This window comes from Physeter macrocephalus, unplaced genomic scaffold, assembly GCF_002837175.3.
Source record: "Physeter macrocephalus isolate SW-GA unplaced genomic scaffold, ASM283717v5 random_580, whole genome shotgun sequence".
NCBI lineage: Eukaryota > Metazoa > Chordata > Mammalia > Artiodactyla > Physeteridae > Physeter > Physeter macrocephalus.
The window spans coordinates 1-20,006 of record NW_021145876.1 but is presented as its reverse complement, the minus strand read 5'-3'; the positions used below and the strand labels follow the sequence as shown (position 1 = coordinate 20,006).

Genomic DNA, 20,006 nt, shown 5'->3' with positions numbered 1-20,006 from the left:
GCGCAGGCCCAGCGGCCATGGCTCACGGGCCCAGCCGCTCCGCGGCACGTGGGATCCTTCCGGACCGGGGCGCGAACCCGGTTCCCCTGCATCGGCAGGCGGACGCGCAACCACTGCGCCACCAGGGAAGCCCCGGGCTGCCAGTTTTAAGACTGCTGTCCCCTCCTGATCTTGGCAGGGATGGTGCTCCCTGTTGCTACGGCAGCCCCAACTCTCCATGACCTTCCAGCTCAGACTCCGCTGCAGTTTCAAATGCGGGGGACAGGGCCTCCGGCCACCCGGATCTGCCCAGCTGTGGGTGGGTGGTCCCTGACGCTGATACCCGCCCTGGCCCTGCGAGCTGTGGCTGGGGACTGCTCAGCCGCTGCCGTCTGTGTCTCCGATACGCCGGTTGCCCGTCAACCTGGCCTGGGGCGTTAGTTCTCAGAGTGTGGACCCCACCCCTCAGCCTCTTCCGGGAACCTGTTAGAAATGCATAATTTGGGGCCCCAGCTCAGACTTTCTGATTCAGAAACCCTGGGGCCCAGCAGCCTTTAGCCAACCCTGCAGGTGATTCTGATGCTGGCTACGCTTTGAGACCTGCTGGTGTGAGGGCAGGGCTGAGCGATTCTTTGAGGTCGGGTGGGCTGGGCGGGGCTAGTCCCCCTCCACCTGTCAGGTAGAGAGGCTTCCTGCTGACACCTGACTTGGTTGCAAGGTTTGTGTTCGACCTTCTAGCCCGAATGAGACGCGAACGACGTGACATAATCATGGCGGGACACTTACTGAGTGCCCGCTGTGTGCTAAGCACACCCCATACATTGTCTTCTTTTATCTTCCATACAACCCCACAAGGCAGGTACCGTTCCCATCCCCACTTTTCAGACAGGTTACATAAGGCTCAGAGAGGTGAAGTAACTTGCCCAAGTTCGCATTTGCATAAATGGCAGAAGCAGGAGCCATGTGCTTTGGAGGCCCTAAGCCTTCAGCTGGGATGCTGTGTGTCTGAGTCTGCCAGCTTGGGCCAGTCGGTATCTCACACACGCGTCGCCTTGTGGTAGCCCAACTTTGCCCACAGCCCAGATCATCTACTTGCCCTTGACTGCCCCTGACCCTTTGTATCACGGTCTGCTTCTGGGGAACTCTGAGGTGCTGCCCAAATCACCGGGGCCCAGGAGCTGCTGGGCAATCCTCCTCCGTCCTCCCTGCCCAGGTTCATGGCCACCAGTGACCTGATGTCGGAGCTGCAGAAGGACTCCATCCAGCTGGATGAGGACAGCGAGCGCAAGGTGGTAAAGATGCTTCTCAGGCTTCTGGAGGACAAGAACGGGGAGGTGCAGAACCTGGCGGTCAAGTGGTGAGTGTCGACCCTGGTGGTGATGGGAGGGTCCCTGACCCTTTGGGGTACAGCCTGTGAGAGAAGAATTGCTGAGCAGCTCTTGGAGCCCCAGTGGAGCTGGACAGTGACTTGGTCTGGGTTCCCCCAGAAGTACACCCCGTGGCAAGGATTCAAGTGTAAGTTTACTAGGAAAGAGATCCCAGGAAACTAGTTAGGGGGATAGAGAAGTGAGGCAGGGAAGGAAGGAAAGCAATAAAGCATCAAGCAAGGGCTTCCCTGGTGGCGCAGTGGTTGAGAGTCTGCCTGCCGATGCAGGGGACGCGGGTTCGTGCCCCGGTCCGGGAAGATCCCACATGCCGCGGAGCGGCTGGGCCTGTGAGCCATGGCCGCTGAGCCTGTGCTCTGCAACGGGGGAGGCCACAACAGTGAGAGGCCCGCGTACCACAAAAAAAAAAAAAAAAAAAAAGCATCAAGCAACTTTCTCCTGTGGGCGAGTGGAGCTTACCCCTGCTGGGGATCCCTGGCACACAGTGTAGGACATGCACCTTGGAGTGTTCCCACCTGCCAGCTTTCCTTGGGTGAGGGCTGCTTCTGGGGTAGGTGGAGGGTTATGCACTCCTTGGCATCTCCAGCCAGGGAAAGCCCTCAGGCACAGATGCAGGTGCTGGCAGCTGGAAGGTCGGGCTGGCATGCACAGGAGTGGTGGGGGTGCAAGAACGCGGCGGGGGTGGGCGCGTTTGCCGTAGGCATCATGAGGTGTGGTTCTGAGACCTTTGCCAGTTACCCCCAGAGCTGAAAAAGCAAGATGGGGTACATGCAGGGCATGTGTGTGTGTGGCAGGGTCAGCAGGGGACTGAGGAATGGCAGGGGTCAACAGAGAATTGGGACACTGCCTCTCAAACAGTACTCTGTGGTCTGGATCCAGGTGTTCTGGGTGGGTAGTGAATTTCAACTTTGATCCCCAGAGCAGAGGAATTCAGTAAAGAGTTTCATGCAGGAACAAGACGTGCTCAGGTCTGTGGTCTGGGAGCACCCCTCTAACGGTGGAATGGAGATCAGGTGGACTGGTTTCCTGGTAGCAGAAGCAGTAACCCTTTTATAACACGTAGTCTGAAATACTCTTTTCTTATCACGAAATGAAATTCATGCATAATGGAACCTGCCTTTACACATGATTACAAAACAGTTTATATAATCCCTTAAACCGGAGCATAAAGGAGAAATAGGAGGAACGTTGTTGATGGTAAAATAGTATGTGTTTCGCTGTGTAAATGCTCAGGCACGTTGACGGTAGACGTGTAATGAAGTCACGAGAAGCCTGCACCTGAGGTGGGCTCGCCGAGGCAGGAAGCAGGTGGAGACAGGTGTGGACGCTGGGGACTCAGCACAGGCAGCATTGCTCTTACGAGATCTTCTGAAATGGTGACCATGTCCCGGTGAAGTTTCCCAGGAAAATAAAGTACAGTCTTCCTTCGAGTTACCCGATAACTACATTTTTGGAAATGTTAGAGTATATTAAAATATTAATATTTTAATATATTAAAATAGTGCAAAAAAGTACTTTGTGTTTATATGTAAAATGAAATTAGGTTTTGGACTCAGGTGATTATTGAAAGGCTTTTTACCTATATGAATGCCTAGTGGGATGTTAGAAACTCCAGCAGGACATGGAACATGGTTTTGCAATATTGTCTTTCTATCATCCCCGACCTCCCCTCGTCCCCTCAATAAAAGCCAGAAGTGCCATCTCATTAGTTATGATGAGCATAACTAATAGAAGGCCCCCCCCACCAGTAAATATCCAAAACGCCCCTCAGGGCAGAATCACCCCTACTGAGAACCAGTGCTATAGAAGGTAGAGTGGAAAGACCTGTGATTACTTAGAATTAAAGAGAAGTCAAGAGTTTGCAAAGTGGTGTGCCCTGCGGCCACCTGTTCGATGGTTTGGCCATATACTGAGATGTAAATAAAACCCAAGATGAGATGCAGGTTTGGGAGGTGCCAGGAATGATGTCGGCATGTGCAGAGGGTACCTCTCTTTCTGGCAAAATAGGAGGTTCCCTGTTGATCTGGGGCCTTTTCCTCAGCACATGTGGCCCCACAGACATGAGGGGACATAAGGGGCAGCCCGACTCGGGCTGAGCCTGGGCTTTTGGACCTCCTCCCTCCCTCCATACTCAGCCTGGGTCCTCTGGTGGGCAAAGTGAAGGAGTACCAGGTGGAGACCATCGTCGATGCCCTCTGTGCCAACATGCGGTCAGACAAGGAGCAGCTCCGAGACATCGCTGGCATCGGCCTCAAGACCGTCCTGTCGGAGCTCCCCCCTGCAGCCACAGGTACTCAGGTCTTAGGGACTCGGTGCTATTGCTATTTGTCCTAGTTTATGATTGAAGAAGCTGAGGCTCAGCGAGGTGAAAGGACTTACCCAAGGTCAGCCAGCTAATAAGTGGCAGAGAATTCAGACCCACGTCTGTTAAACTTCATGGCTCTGTTTCAGGGATGCTTTTAGCTGCAAGTAACAGAGTCTAACTAATGGCAGCTTGAAGAAGTAGGGGGTTGCTCTTCTCACATGACTCTGAAGGGATCAGCCACTCCATTTTTACAGCCATTCATTCAGAAGCTCAATTAGGACAGGGCTGAAGTCTCTGCCCATGTCTCTTGCCCTTTATAAGAAAAGCATGTGTTTCCCCAGAAGACTTTGACCTGTGTCTCACTGGCCAGAACATGGTCACCTGGCCTCTCCAAGCAGCAAAGGAGTCTAAGAAAGAAGTGCTTAACTTTTCCCACCTCCCCATTGGAAGGCAGAGGGCAAAGGGGTCAGGTGTGGGGTGAGCCAGCCAGCAGGTCCGCCTTTGGTTCTTTAGCTCCCCAGCTGTCTTCTTTAGTTTGGTCTGACTTTGTGTCAGACCTTGGACCATGTCAGCCCGGCTTCCCTGGTCAGCAGGATTTGGGGGATGTGGGCTCAGGAACACAACCAGAGCAAAGGCCGACCACAGGTGGAGGCCAGCCCTGGGCCTCACCGCGCCCACCTTGTGCTCTGTGCAGGCTCCGGCCTGGCCACCAGTGTGTGCCGGAAGATCACAGGCCAGCTCACCAGTGCCATCGCCCAGCAGGAGGACGTGGCTGTGCAGCTGGAAGCCCTGGACATCCTCTCTGACATGCTGAGCAGGTACGGGAGGCCACCCTGGGCAAGGAGGACAGGGGGACAGGGTGACAGGGAGGGTCTCAAATTCACAGAGCCAGCACGTCCTGTACACCAGGCCCTGTGCTAGGGCTCTTTAATCGTACCAGCAGTGTCCCAGGAGCACTCGTTTGTCACCATTTTATGGGCTCTGAGAGGTGATGTGGCCTGTCTGCAGTCACAGTCAGTAAATGGCAGAACCTAGGTGTTGAATTCAGGTCTCCCCATAGCTGGAGCCCCTGTGTGTTCAACCTCTCCCTCCGCCCTTCTTTCTCTTTTTTTCTTCTCTTGGATTAGTATAGCTGGGTCTTTGTTTTAAATTGCACTACACATTTTTAAAGTATTCATTCATTCAGCCTCTCGTGATTTGAGCACCTGCCGGAAAAATGTCAGGCGCTGGACTCGTTCTGGTAATATGGAGTTGGCTGGGTCTTGGCGGCCCCTAAGGAAAAGCTCACAGACACGTAGATCTGTGAATGGAGTAAGAACAACAATACGGCTAAGAGCAGGGCCCATAGGAGCTCAGAGGAGGAGGCCTTAACCCAGCTGGGGTGTGGGAAACCTTCCTAGAGTGGGTCCAGCCAGCGGAGCCTTCAAGGGTGGGCAGGACTTGGCCAGGCGTGGGTGAGCATAAGGGGACCCTGGATGGGGGGGGACCTGCCTTCGGCCCAGAGGGCAAAGACCAGAGAGACATGAGGTCCTGGGGGTTGTGCAAAGCAGTCGTGGGGTGTCATGAGGAGGGGCTGGTGTGGAGAGATGAGGGCTGGGAGGGTGGGGCAGTTGACTAAAGAGTCTCCTGAAAGTGTGAGGAGCTCACGGAGGGGTTCTCGGCAGGCAGGAGGAATGCCCTGGGTGTGTTTGTGTGTTTTAGACTCTGATCTTGCTACGTGCAGAGTGCACGGAAGATGGGAGGGGGTTGAATGGGCAGAGAGACTGCTTAGAAGGCTTCTGCAGGCAGGGGAGTTCAGGTTGTATTTAGGAGGTGGACTCCACAGCGCTTGGAGTGGGTGAGAGGCAAAGACTCAAGGCTGACACCCAGGGGTCTGGCTTTCCTAACTGTGGGCCCAGACACAGGGCCATTGGCCGTGTAGGTGCGCTCCAGGAGCAATGTCGGGGCGGGCGTGATGGTTTCCGTTTGGAACATGTTGAATTTGAGGTGCCTGGGAGGTGCCCACTCAACCGCAAACGCCATAGGTCGGGACTGAGGGCCAGAGTCCGTCTTGCTCTCCCGAGTTTCCAGCCCAGGCCCTGTCACATAGTAGGTGAACACATAAATAAGTGAAACCCAGGAGAGAGCTCTGGGCTGGACAGAGAGATATGGGAGGGTGAGGTCAATGTGTTGGTGTGGAGTGAGAGAATAAAAGGTTTCAGGACACGTATGGGACAGGAAAAGCACAGGCCTGGTTTGAAGGCGGGATAGAAGCTGCTGCAGGGGCTGCATTCTATCTGTGCAGAAACCATTCTCTGGTGTTCCCTCTTGCCTTGAGCCCGGAGCTCAGCTTATCCCAAGGGCACTGGGGAGCCACTGAAGGAGTTAGGCAGAGGCACCCTTTAGATCACTCTGGCCTCAGTGATGGGGAGGGTGAGGGCCCTTGCGTTGTCATAATGGGGGAGGCGGCCAGGAGCCCATGGGGAGAGGGGAAGTGCCCGGCCCAGGCTGCCTGCCGGGTGGGCCTCGCCCGACACCCCTTCCTTCCGGCTCCCCAGGCTGGGCGCCCCTCTGGGCGCCTTCCACGCCAGCCTCCTGCACTGTCTGCTACCGCAGCTGAGCAGTCCGCGCCTGGCCGTGCGCAAGCGGGCCGTTGGGGCGCTCGGCCACCTGGCGGCCGCCTGCAGCACCGACCTCTTCGTCGAGCTTGCGGACCACCTGCTGGACCGGCTGCCTGGCCCACGCGCGCCCGCCAGCCCCGCGGCGATCCGCACCCTGATCCAGTGCCTGGGCAGCGTTGGCCGCCAGGCAGGCCACCGCCTCGGTAAGGGTCGGGGCCCCACGGGGAGGGGGCGGGGCCGGCTACAGGTATCCCGGGAGAGGGGTGGGACCTGGGCTGAGGGGGTGGGGTCCGGATGAGCCACCTCTTTGGTTAGGGGGCGTGGTTGAGGTGGGGCGGGGCGGGGGCGGTGCTGAAGCGCCTGAAGAGGAAGAGTGGGCTCGAGAGGCAGCCACGTGGGCCCTGAGCTCAGCCTGCCTCTGAGCACTACCCAGAGGCTCGCGAGGGTAATTATAAGTCATGCCTCCAAAGGGATGATGTGTGTACAATAAACCGCACTACTTAAAGTGTACAATTCAGTGTGTTTTGACCTTTTCACGCACTTGTGAAACTACCACCGCAATCAAGATGCAGAACATTTCCATCACCCTCAAAAGTTTCCTCGTGCCTCTTTGCAGTCTATCCACCCTCTGCCCCACCCTAGGCAACCACTGACCTACTTTCTGTCACCAGAGATTAGTTTTGTAGAAATGGAATCCTGCAGTCAGTTTTGAATTTATTCTCAAACACCTTGGAGTTAGTTCGGGCTAGAACAGGGCAGTGTAAGTAGAGTGGCCACGGTCTGCCCTCCCTCCCCTCTGGCTCTCTCACTGCAGGGGACCTTAAAAGCACACATGGAGACCCCAGCCTGCAGTCCATACTCTCTCCACATCCCCCCAAACAGCAGCCACCCTCGGGAGCATGGACCTGGGCAAGAGAACTGCACAGGACCGGACAAGGGTTCAGGGTGGGGAAGGGTACGGCTGGAGAAGAGCTAGGGCAGAATCCATATAAAGCCCAGGGACCAGTGAGGGGGCCCCTCTTGCCTGGTTTGTAAGGGCAGTGCCTGCCTCCCCACTTTCCTTGCCCAGGTCTACAACCTAGTGCAGGACGTAAGGCGAGAACATGAGTAATAGTTTCAACAACAGATGCTACTTATTGAGTGCCTGCTTTGTGCCAGGACCTGGGTGGAGATCTTTCTCTGAACCTTATCCTTAATCTTGACAAACTCTCTGGCTGGTAGGCATTGTTATCCCTACCGTGAAGATGAGTGGTCGGAGGTTAAACAATGTTGTGATGTGCCCAAGGTCCCATAGCTTATAGGGCGCTGAGTCAGGGCTAGAACCCACATCTGCTTGACTCTGAAGCCTCTGAGTAACTTTGCAGTGGCCAGGGCTGCAGGTGCAGGCACAGGCTGAACGCTGTGGGCTGGGGGAGCCCCGGAGAGGGTCTGGCCTCACCTCGCCTTGCCTCAGTGACCCACCTGGCCCTGCAGGGACCCATCTGGACCGACTGGTGCCCCTGGTGGAGGAGTTCTGCAACCTGGATGATGATGAGCTTCGAGAGTCCTGCCTCCAGGCCTTTGAGGCCTTCCTGAGGAAGTAGGTGCAACAGGGGTGCTGGAAAACGGGGGCCCCGGGGTTTCTTTGAGAAGTTGGTGGGGATGGAGTGGGGGCAGGATGCTGGCCTCAAAGCAGTCAGGTCTCAGGACTCACCACTGGGCCCCATCCCCAACCCTGTCCTGCCTGGGTCCAGCAGAGCCTCCCGCATCCCACCCCACAGGTGCCCCAAGGAGATGGGCCCCCACGTGCCCAGCGTGACCAGCCTCTGCCTCCAGTACATAAAGCACGACCCCAACTATAACTACGACAGTGACGGGGAAGAGGAGCAGATGGAGACGGAGGAGAGTGAGCTCAGTGAGCAAGGTGAGTGGCCAACTTGTCCCTGGGCTGGTGGGTGGCAATGGGGGCAGCCTTCCCGGGAATCCCCCAGCCAAAGACAGGGGCCACATTTGGCGCCCCCATCCTCGTCCCAGCTCTTCCTCAGGCTCCAGTCCTGCCCTTGGAAATCTGGATCCTCTGTGGTGCCCACACTCTCTGATTGCACAGATCGCAAGACAGAAGTAATTGCTTTTGTTCGTTGAGCATCTCCTGATGTCCTGTGTGCTATTTTTAAAAAAATATTTATTTGTTTATTTTTGGCTGTGTCAGGTCTTAGTTGCGACCCACGGGATCTTTCGTTGTGGCGCTTGGGCTTCTCTCTAGTTGAGGCACGCGGGCTTAGTTGCCCCACGGCGTGTGGGATCTTAGTTCCCCGACCAGGGATCAAATCCACGTCCCCCGGTTTGGAAGGTGGATTCTTAACCACTGGACTAGCAGGGAAGTCCCTAGGTACTCTCTTATTTCATGTTCCTTATAATGACCCTAGGAAACCAGGTATTTATTATCATCCCCATATTTCAGACAAGGAGACTGAGACTTAGTGAGAAGAGATTTGCCTGAGATAGGGGATGGACTCAGTGACTTCTTTCCTTCTGTGCCTGTGGGCCTGTCTTCACTCACAGGGAAGGCCCTGGGCCCTGGAGGCATCGATGGAGGTGAAGGCCTTAGGTCCTGATGGGTACTGAGAGCGAGATGTGGTGGTAGGAGATGAGATTGGACAGGCATTTTGGGCTCAAATGCCCGGCCAAGGAGATTGGGCATTTTCTTGTTAGTAACAGGGAGCTCTGGATGTTTCTTCGTGGGTGACATAGGGTGGAGATAACAAACAAGGGTCCATCAGAGGGGACACATCTGCTAAGCTGACAAGACACATCTGGGGGACCGTCCATCTGGCCCGCCATGGCTTGTCCAGATGCAGTGCTCTGAGAGTCTGAGTTCTCTGCAGAGCAGTGTGGGTAGGGACATGCTGGCCTTCGAGCCTGTGCCTGGGGGTGTCCCTAGGGAGGACCGTCGCCCTCTGAGCCTCATGTGTGTCTCCCCAGGTGTATGTGTTGGCTTTGTGGGCCTCCTTCATCTCTGCTGTTTTTAGCTGTGTGTCCTCAGGAGAGTCTTCATCCTCTCTGAGCCTTATATGTATCATCTATAAAAGGGGGCTCAAGACACCTTCATTCCTGAGGCATGGTGAAGACTTGACCTCTGACCTCTTGGGGCAGCTTGGAGAGTGGAGAGCCACACAAACACAGCTTTTCCTTATCGTTAGTCCTGCTGGGAAGCCGGAATCAGGACCCTGTCTGGGGCAGGGGAGCAGTCACCTTTCCCTTCTGAAATCCCAGTAAATGAAACATCACGCAGCCAGTCCTGAAACCGAAGGGTGGGTCTTGTGCCCCAAATGGATTCCCTAAATCCTCACTGGAAGCTTGGGAGCCACTTTTTCCCTGGTGTAGTCAAAACAACCAAGAGTCTGGAGGCAGCGGGAGGACCCTGGCCTACCTCCAGCTGGTTCCCTGCTTGACGCCACCCCTAGCACACAGCAGGTGTTCATTAACCGGTAGTGACCATGGAAAGGAGAGGCCCCGGCGGAGCCCTCCTCACTGCCGCCTCACTTCTCACCCCTCCGTCCTGGGAGACCGCCTTGGGTGGTGCGCAGGGCCCCATGGGTGTCTCGTTCCCGCCCCAGAGAGCGAGGACGAGTACAGCGACGACGATGACATGAGCTGGAAGGTGCGCCGGGCAGCGGCCAAGTGCCTGGCGGCCCTGATCAGCTCTCGGCCCGACCTGCTGCCCAACTTCCACCGCACCCTGGCGCCCGTGCTCATCCGCCGCTTCAGGGAACGCGAGGAGAACGTCAAGGCCGACGTGTTCGGGGCTTACATCGTGCTGCTGCGGCAGACGCGGCCCCCAAAGGGATGGCTGGAGGCCGCGGAGGAGCCCACGCAGTCGGGCAGCAACCTCCAGATGCTGCGAGGACAGGTGTGCCTGCCTGCCCCTCCCCCGCCCCTCCCTCCTGCTCACAACCCTTCCCTCCTCCATCTCCCCACCGCCCCCCATCTCTCCACCCGCGGGATTGTGTGCGCACGGAGCACCTGCTGTGTGCCCGGCCCCGTGTATGAAGTGGCGGGGCACGACAGGGAGCAAGACAGATGAAGTCCCTGCCCCTGGACCACGCAGTCTCGGGCAGAGAGCCAACAGCACAAGTAGGGTTCCAGGCCACAGGAAGGGGGTTCAGTTTCGTTCTAAGAGGGTAGAAGCCACGGGAGGGGAATTATGGGATCCCACTCACGTTTGCAAAAGCTCACTCTGGCTGCTGTGTGGGGAATGGGTTGTAAGGGGCTGGAGGCCGCCGCAGCTGTGCAGGTGAAAGGGCTTGGTGCCGTGGGCAGGGGGACAGGTGGTCGGACTTGAGAGATAGTTTTGGGGTTTGCAGATGGATGTGAAAGGCAAGGGGCAGGGAGGTGTCATGTGAGTTCCGGGCTCTGGCTAAAAATAGTGCAGTCCCTGAGACGGTGGAGGGTGGAGCGGGGGCATGTCTAGAGTTCTGTTCTGGACATTTATGTTGGAAGCCCTCGTTGGGTGCCGGAGTAGAGATGTCTGGCGGACAGTCGGCACACAAGTCTCGTGTCGGAGATGTAGATCTAGGGGTCATTGCTTCAGGGGAATCCTCAACTCGGAAGTGGATGAGCTCACTGGGGAGGGAATCTAGCTGGGAGAGGGAAGGGGGCCCCGGGGCTTCACCCTCACCAAGTGTAGGAGTGAGAACCACACTGCCCGGCGACCTTGAGCAAGTTACTTCAACTCTGTGCCTGTTTCCCATCTGTCAGCTGGGCACAGGACTAGTACCCACCTCAGAAGGTGAGTGTGGAATCAGGTGCCTGGTACAGAGCAAGTGATGGGAAGCTTGGGGTGGAATGATCCTCTCCACGCTGGGGGTCCTCCATGGGCAGGTGCTCGGGCAGAGTCCCCCAGTAGTGGGTGGGGTGTGGAGGTTCCTGGGTGGTCACTGACCTCCCCCCTCCATCCACAGGTGCCTCTTGTGATTAAGGCCCTGCAGAGGCAGCTTAAAGATCGGAGTGTCAGGGCCCGCCAGGGTTGCTTCAGCCTCCTCACCGAGCTGGCAGGCGTCCTCCCGGGCAGCCTGGCAGAGCACATGCCCGTGCTGGTGGCAGGTAGGATGGACTGGAACCCAGTGTCTGCTGTTCTGGGCTTCTTCCTGAACCCAGACCCCAGCCCCCAATCCCTGAGAGTACCCCTGTTCAGCAACCTACGGTGGCTCCCCACTGCCGGCAGTGAGAGCAGGGCTGGGGTGCAGGCCCTATGTCCTGTTTTTAAATAGGTTTCCTGGCCTGTGTCCTCAGCCCTGGCCCCGGCCAGGCCCTGACCTCATAGAATCTGCTGCATGAGAGCCCAGGTGCCTGCATCCAGGGAGGGCTGAGTTGGGTCAGGGTCTGTGGCCCGGTAACCTTGCCTCCCACCCCCCCACGCCCAGGCATCGTCTTCTCGCTGGCGGACCGCTCCAGCTCCTCCACCATCCGGATGGATGCCCTGGCTTTCCTGCAGGGGCTGCTGGGCACAGAGCCGGCTGAGGCCTTCCACCCCCACCTGCCCGCTCTCCTGCCACCTGTGATGGCCTGCGTGGCTGACCCTTTCTACAAGATCGCAGCCGAGGCCCTGCTGGTGCTCCAGGAGCTGGTGAGGGCCCTGTGGCCGCTGGATGGGCCTCGGATGCTGGACCCTGAACCCTACATTGGAGAGATGTCCGCGGCCACCCTGGCACGGCTTCGTGCCACCGACCTGGACCAGGAGGTGAAGGAGCGGGCCATCTCCTGCATGGGCCACCTCGTGGGCCACCTGGGTGACCGGCTCGGGGATAACCTGGAGCCGTCACTCTTGCTCCTCCTGGACCGCCTGCGGAATGAGATCACCCGGCTTTCTGCCGTCAAGGCGCTGACACTGGTGGCCGTGTCCCCGCTGCGGATCGACCTGCAGCCCATCCTAGCCGAGGCGCTGCCCATTCTGGCCTCGTTCCTGCGGAAGAACCAGCGGGCGCTGCGGCTGGCTACACTGGCCGCCCTGGCTGCCCTGGCGCAGAGTCAGGGCCTCGGCCTCCCGCCATCTGCCGTGCAGGCCGTGCTGGCCGAGCTGCCCTCCCTTGTCAGTGAGAGCGACATGCACGTTGCCCAGCTGGCTGTGGACTTCCTCGCCACTGTGACCCGCTCCCAGCCAGCCTTGTTGGCCGAGGTCAGCGGCCCTGTGCTGGCAGAGCTGCTGCGTTTGCTGCGCTCGCCCCTCCTGCCGGCCGGCGTGCTAGCGGCCGCCGAAGGCTTCCTACAGGCCCTGGTGGGGACCCGGCCGCCGTGCGTGGACTACGCCGAGCTCGTCGGCCTGCTCACGGCGCCCGTTTACGAGCAGGTGGCGGACGGTGGGCCCGGCCTGCACAAGCAGGTGTTCCACTCGCTGGCTCGGTGCGTGGCGGCCCTGGCGGTGGCCTGTCCCCAGGAGGTGGTGGGCACGGCCAACCGCCTGGTCTGTGATGCCAGGTCGCCCAGCTCGAGCCCAGGGGTCAAGGTCCTGGCGATCCTGTCGCTGGCCGAGGTGGGCCAGGTGGCTGGACCGGGCCCCCAGCAGGAGCTGAAGGCGGTGCTCCTGGAAGCCTTGGGCTCGCCCAGCGAGGACGTGAGGGCGGCTGCCTCCTACGCGCTGGGCCGCGTGGGCGCGGGGAACCTGCCTGACTTCCTGCCCTTCCTGCTGGGGCAGATGGAGGCCGAGCCCCGGCGGCGGTACCTGCTGCTACACTCGCTCCGGGAGGCCCTGGGGGCCGCCCAGCCCGACAGCCTGAAGCCCTACGCCGAGGACATCTGGGCCCTGCTGTTCCAGCGCTGCGAGGGCGCCGAGGAGGGCACCCGGGGGGTGGTGGCCGAGTGCCTCGGGAAGCTGGTCCTCGTGAACCCTCCATTCCTCCTGCCCCGGTTCCGGAAGCAACTTGCTGCAGGTAGGGGCACAGGGGTGGGCTAAGGCAGCCCAGATCGGAGGTGGGCAGAGGTCCACATAGGGTGAACTTGTTCAGGTAATCGGGTCTGAGAGTCACAGTGTTGTGACAAGGTTCAAGGCAGAGGAGCCGTTAAAAACAGTGTTTCCTGAGACTTACAGGCCTCTTCCTGTGGGACCCTCTGGGATGGAGGGGACGGAATCCTTGATGTGTCCCTCCAACAAATAAGCTTTTCACGGTGCCGCTTGTTGTGGACAGCAGCCTTGTGCTCCAGGTGAGGGTTAGTAAAGGCAGTTCTCTGAGGGGCCAGAAACGGCAGCCTGCAGAATGCAGCCGTCTCGGGCTAGCATGAGGCGGGAGCAAATGGGAACGTGGACTAGGATTGGATGCCAGGCCCTGGGGTGTGGAGAGGGCCAGGGAAGGGGTGAGGAAGGCAGGTCTTACGTTCTGGGGTTCGGGCGCGTCAGGGTGTTCTGCAGCGCGGGGGGAAGAAAGCCGGCAGGTGGACTGTGGGCTCTTAGGCAGGTGAAAGCCCCTGAGGGCGAAAGGCATCCAGGCCTTGAGCTGGTCACCTGGTCCCCGTAGGGTCAGTGCTGTGTCAGTTGACATAATGCAGCCAAAGTGCTTGGTGTAGTGGGTGGTACCTAATTAGTACTGCTAGTATCCACTGTCGTTGCTGTGTCAGTGATTCCGGTTCAGCCCTTCCTGGGTTGCTGGTATACAAGCAGCAGCTCTGGGCCCTCACCACTGCGTGGACAGGACAGCCACGTTGAGGACATCACCTGTTGCACCGCACAGCGCTCTTCACGAGGAACCTTGGGGGGCAAGAGTCTTGGGATGAGGGGCAGCCCTGCCTTTTCTGAGCTCACATTTGTTTAGACCTCGTGCCCACTGTTGAACCAGCTAACCAGTCACATTTCCTGTTGACTGCCGGCTGCTGGGATGCTTAGAGCCGAATCAGCGGCCTGCTTCTAGCAAGTTCATAGGACTTTCTAGTTGCCTCGCGCTGCATGCCCCTCACTCTGGTGTCCATCTCACTGTGTCCTTGGCCTCAGTTTTCTTAATTCAGTTAATCCTCTTCTATGTGTATTATCTTTATCAGCCACCCTGAATCTCCTTAGGAGCCAGTCAGGATGGAAAGAGAAAGAGGAAAAAACAACAAGTCTGAAGTCAGTAACTCACTCACTCATACCCTAGCACCAAACTGTAAACTTTCTGCTGAGTCTTGAACTCAGCAGAGTTCAAGATGGAAACAGCCTTAACCCATTCAGTGCTGTGTGCCGGAGGGCTGGAAGCTGCCGATTAATTTCTTTCACCCTAATGGGAAGTATACTCCCTTCCCTTTCTGCAGCTTCTCCACTCAGAAAGCAAGCAGAAAAGCGAAATTAAGGGAGTTCAGCCTGCTTGAAGCACAACTGCTCCCTTCTTGGAGAAGCCCACAGAGAGGGCTCAGAAGCAGCTGGTGAATTCTGGACCTGCTGTGTGACCTTAGACGTGAATTTAACCTTTCCGGTCTCTTCTCATGTGTAAAATGGAGATTAAGAAGAATTTTTAGTAATTATTGTTACTAATATTATATGATTTTTTATTATTATCAACCAATGACTAGGATTAATTAATCCTGAGGATTAATTGAGATAATATGTCTGAAAAATAGAACGCAGCCCCAAGGCCTGGGCAGAGAGGTCTTTCTTCGGGTTGAGCCCTGTCTTGGGTTCTCGTTGTCCGTTTTTGTCCTTGGCGTGGCTGCCTGAGAGCTCGCAGTTTTACCCTCTCAGCTGAAGTAGGAGGAATTCAGGGGAGGTTCTGGGCTGCCAAGGAAAGTGGTAGCATCAGCTTGCCCAGAGCCGGGCAGGGCGTTTCGCCTGGGGAGGGGACGTGGTTCTGTCTCCCACGGAGGCGAGGGGAGCCTCAGCGCCCTCCGGCCTGTGGGTGTCCGGGGCCCGCCGCGCCGGCCCCAAGTGCCCCCCCCCCCCGTCCTGCAGGTCAGCCACACACCCGCTGCACTGTCATCACAGCCGTCAAGTTCCTCGTCTCGGACCGGCCCCACCCCATCGACCCCATCCTGAAGACCTTCGTTGGTGAGTGCCCCCGCCCCTCTGCCCCCTTTGGTCACCTCCACCCTGTTCTTGGGCTTGAGCTGATTTTTCTTTTTCTTTTCTCTTTTTTTTCTTTTCCTTTTTTAAAATTTTTATTGGAGTATAGTGGATTTACAACGCTGTGTTAGTTTCAGGCGCACAGCAAAGTGAATCAGTTATACATATACCTATACCCACTCTTTTTTTTTTTAAAGATTCTTTCCCATATAGGCCGTTACAGAGTATTGAGTACAGTTCCCTGTGCTCTACAGCAGGTTCTTATTAGTTATCTATTTTATATATAGGAGTGGGTATACGTCCATCCCAATCTCCCAGTTTATCCCTCCCCACCAGCCCCTTGGTAACCATACATTTGCTTTCGATATCTGTAAGTCTGTTCCTGTTTTGTAGATAAGTTCATTTGTTTTGTTTTGTTTTTTATAGATTTATTTATTTTTGGCTGCGTTGGGTCTTCGTTGCTGCGCGCGGGCTTTCTCTAGTTGTGGCGAGCGGGGGCTACGATTCTTTGCGGCGCGCGGGCTTCTCATTGCGGTGGCTTCTCTTGTTGCGGAGCACGGGCTCTAGGTGTGTGGGCTTCAGGAGTTGTGGCACATGGACTCAGTTGTCGTGGCTCCCGGGCTCTAGAGCGCAGGCTCGGTAGTTGGGGTGCATGGGCTTCGTTGCTCCGTGGCACGTGGGATCTTCCTGGACCAGGGCTGGAACCCGTGTCCCCTGCATTGGCAGGCGGATTCTTAACCACTGTGCCACCAGGGAAGCCCTTGTGTTGTTTTTTAAAATTAGATTCCATGTATGAGCGATATCATATAATACTTGTCTTTCTGTGTCTGACTTACTTCACTCAGTATGACAATCTCTAGGTCCATCCATATTGCTGCAAATGGCATTATTTTGTTCTTTTTTATGGCTGAGTAATATTCCATTGTATATATGTACCACAGTTTCTTTATCCACTCCTCTGTCTGTGCACATTTAGGTTGCTTCCATGTCCTGGCTGTTGTAAACAGTGCTGCAGTGAACATTGGGGTGCATGTATCTTTACAAATTATGGTTTTCTCTGGGTATATGCCCAGTAGTGGGATTGCTGGGTCATATGGTAGTTCTGTTTTTAGCTTTTTAAGGAACCTCCGTACTGGTCTCCATAGCGGCTGCACCAATTTACATTCCCACCAACAGTGTGGGAGGGTTCCCTTTTCTCCATGCCCTCCCCAGCATTTATTGTGTGTAGATTTTTTGATGATGGCCATTCTGAGCGGTGTGGCGTGATACCTCATTGTAGTTTTGATTCGCATTTCTCTAATAATTTGTGATTTGAGCATCTTTTCACGTGTTTGTTGGCCATCCGTATGTCTTCTCTGGAGAAATGTCTATTTAGATCTTCCACCCATTTTTTGATTGGGTTGTTTGTTGTTTTGATATTGAGCTGCATGAACTGCTTATATATTCTGGGGATTAAGCCCTTGTTGGTTGCTTCATTTGCAGATATTTTCTCCCATTCTGAGGGTTGTCTTTTGTTTATGGTTTCCTTGCTGTGCAAAAGCCTTTAAGTTTAATTAGATTCCATTTGTTTATTTTCGTTTTTATTTTCATTACTCTAGGAGGTGGATCAAAAAAGATCTTGATGTGATTTATGTCGTAGAGCGTTCTGCCTATGTTTTCCTCTAAGAGTTTTATAGTGCGCGGCCTTACATTTAGGTCTTGAGTCCATTTTGAGTTTATTTTTGTGTATGGTGTTAGAGAATGTTCTATTTTCATTCTTTTACATGTAGCTGTCCAGTTTTCCCAGCACCACTTATTGAAGAGACTGTCTTTTCTCCATTGTATATTCTTGCCTCCTTTGTCAAAGATAAGGTGACCACAGGTGTGTGGGTTTGAGCTGATTTTTCTTACATGTTAGCCAAGGGGAGTTGGAGACCTGGGAGGCTGCCTCACCCATGATGGGCAGCAGGGCTCAAATCCCTGCACTGCCCCGGAATCGCTGGGTGGGCCCAGCATGCCCCTTCTCACCTCTGAGCCTCAGTTTCCTCATCTGTAAAATGGAATTGAGAAATCCTTATCTGCGTGTTCTCAGGTTGTTTTGGAGACTCCCCTGTGTGACTGGGGGGAAAGCACTCCATGAACACAGGCTCTTAGAGGCAGAAAGCCACAGCCTCTCCCTTGCATTGGCTTTGGCGGGCACCTAGCTGGGTAGAGCTGCACAGGGGCTGGGGAGAGCAGCTCCCCGGCTCATCCCTGGTCTGAGGGGCCTTCTGGCCTGAGGAGCCCAAACAGCCTTGCCTGTGGACCTTCACCTGGACCACACCAGAGTCTGGCCCTCCTCATCCAGGCAGGGCAGCCTGGTGGAGTGTGGAGAGGTTTTAGAGTCCAGCAGCCTTGGTTCAAATCCTGGCTCTGCTGCTTGGGCTGTGTGAGCCTGGACAGGCCACCTCATCCTCGGCTATAAAATGGGGGTGCTGATCCCCACCTGCTGGGGCACTGTTGTGTGCGACCAAGGGGCCAGCACTCTGGGTTTGTTTGTTTGTTTTTTAATTTTTGGCCGCACCGTGCGGCATGTGGGGTCTTAGTTCCCCGACCAGGGATCGAACCCCTGTCCCCTGCACTGGGAGTGCAGAGTCTTAACCACTGGACCGCCAGGGAAGAGGGGCCAGCACTCTGGATTGGAGAACATGTCCGGAAGCTGCAGCAATATCGTCAGCAGCTACTTCATCCCACGTCCTGACCCAGCGGGTGCACGCTGCCTCCAGCTCTGATTTTCTCCATCTTGCCTGAGCCGCCCATGGTGGGCACCCACCAAGGCCTCCACCTGGGTGTTTGGGTTTGTTGTTGTATGTTTTTGAGCTCTTGCTGTAGATCAGGTACCATGCTAGGCCTTTTACCTCATCACGGTTCAACTTCACAGCCCCCTGTGTAGCCTGAGCACTGGCCCCATTTTACAGATGAGGAAAGTGAGGCTCAGATAAGAGATTTGAACTCAGGTCTTGCCGGGTCCCCACAGCTGTGTTCTCAGAGAGAGTGAGAACCTAGGAGCCAGGAGGGCACAGCAGAAGGGACCCAGAGCCACCAGCCCTGGGTTTGGATCCTGCTCTGCTGGGAGACTGTGTTCCTCCCGGTGCATCACATCAGGAGGCCCATGATGGCAGTTTGTCCCATGACAGGTGATGGTAACACTGATTGACTGGTTAGGATGGAGACTTTTAGGTTTCTCCACTTTAAAGTTACTTTTGCCTTTGGAATGAATAAGTATTTTTAAGCCTATTGAAATATCTTCTTCCTCATCAAATTTTTGCCCACTACATTTTGCATCCATTGTGGTTTCTTGCCTGAATAAATGATTACTGACAGTTGCTAAGTGACAACTTTCTAATTCCAGCATTCCTCCCGTATTTATTAGTTTGCATTTTGTTCCCAGAAATAACTTTTCCTTTTCCCCCATTTATTTATTCATTGATTTGTTCATATCATTATAGACTCAGGGATTTATATTTCACTCAATGGGTTATAATCTATTCCTGTCTTTTATTTATTTTGATTCCCAAGATTGTGTCACATTTAGCCAGTGGGAGCCCTTCAAGCTGGTTCTTATGTTCTGTTGATATGTTTCCATCATTCTTTGAGCATCTCCTTACCTTTTGGCATGATAAGGTGCTCCCGACCCATCTTGAACCTTTCCTGCCCCAGCCCTGGAATCAACCATTTCTCCAAGGAGCCTGATTCCTTTTAGTGGAGAATAGTATTTAGAATCCAAGATCTGAGCACTAGGTGTGCTCAAGGCTACTGGGGTGCCATTACTTCTAGGCCCTCTCAGCAGACAGAATCAGGAAATCTAAGTATGTATGACTGTATGTACGTAGTCAGACACACACACACGTATTCCAGTCCAGCACCACAGGGTTCATGCTAGCCTCCTCCCTTTCCATATACCCTTCTGTTACAGGAGAAACCCAGCTCTTGAGATCTTTATTCACTTATTCCTGGAATACACAGAAGGTAGTCATGAGAATTGCTAACCCTAATCTGTGAAAAATCAGTATTCGTTTATAATTCTTTTGTCTTTAGCCTGAGGGCATCTTGTCACAATGCTTTGGAAGTTACTTAGGTGAGTTGTTTTCTCCTTCATAACCTGGGTGGTTATATTAATCATTTGAAATACAGTTGTTTTTTTTTTTTTTAGGGATCCCTCCCATTCTTGATTTTATTTATTTTTGAATATATAAAACATTAACATAGTTATTAAAAAGTCTAACCTATACTAAAAGAAATGCTGTGTGATTTTGTGTAAGTCTCTTTACCTCTCTGATCTTCAGCATTCTCATCTGAAATAAAATCAAGTTAACATTTATAGTCCTCATTTGGTGCTCTGCTGTGTGCTCTGTAGACATCAACACATTTTTAATCCTAAAACCAGTCCTACAGTGTAGGTACTGCCGTTACACCCATTTTACCGTTGAGGACATTGAGGCTGTCCAAGGTGCCACAGTTAGGACGTGGTCAAGCCTGGATTTGAACCCAGGCCAGACTCAAGTCCACATTCTTATCTGGACTTTGAAGGTTTGTTGGCGCAGAGTAGATGCTCAGAACACATTTGTCCCCGTCCAGCCAGGTCTGCACGGCTCCCGTTAACCAGATAAACACGGTGGGGTGGAGGTGGTTTGTGTTTGGCTGTGCTGCCCCTCACACCACCTCTGGTCTTTCTGCCAGGAGATTTCATGGAGAGCCTGCAGGACCCAGACCTGAATGTG

At 54.9% G+C, this 20,006-nt stretch overlaps 1 protein-coding gene across 1 annotated transcript in view; it reads left to right on the top strand.

Annotated features, from left to right (window-relative positions):
- LOC102990624 (cullin-associated NEDD8-dissociated protein 2) overlaps positions 1-20,003 on the top strand; it is a gene marked incomplete at its 3' end in the record, with an annotated part of 24,428 nt that extends 4,425 nt beyond the window's left edge. Inside the window, exons 2-12 of the mRNA XM_028485874.2 lie at positions 1,193-1,336; positions 3,500-3,654; positions 4,364-4,487; positions 6,207-6,472; positions 7,743-7,848; positions 8,030-8,172; positions 9,866-10,158; positions 11,210-11,351; positions 11,672-13,174; positions 15,157-15,252; positions 19,966-20,003. Coding sequence (XP_028341675.1) covers positions 1,193-1,336; positions 3,500-3,654; positions 4,364-4,487; positions 6,207-6,472; positions 7,743-7,848; positions 8,030-8,172; positions 9,866-10,158; positions 11,210-11,351; positions 11,672-13,174; positions 15,157-15,252; positions 19,966-20,003 — 3,010 coding nt within the window. The remainder of the gene's footprint in view (positions 1-1,192; positions 1,337-3,499; positions 3,655-4,363; positions 4,488-6,206; positions 6,473-7,742; positions 7,849-8,029; positions 8,173-9,865; positions 10,159-11,209; positions 11,352-11,671; positions 13,175-15,156; positions 15,253-19,965) is intronic.
- Between the last annotated feature and the right edge of the window lie 3 nt (positions 20,004-20,006).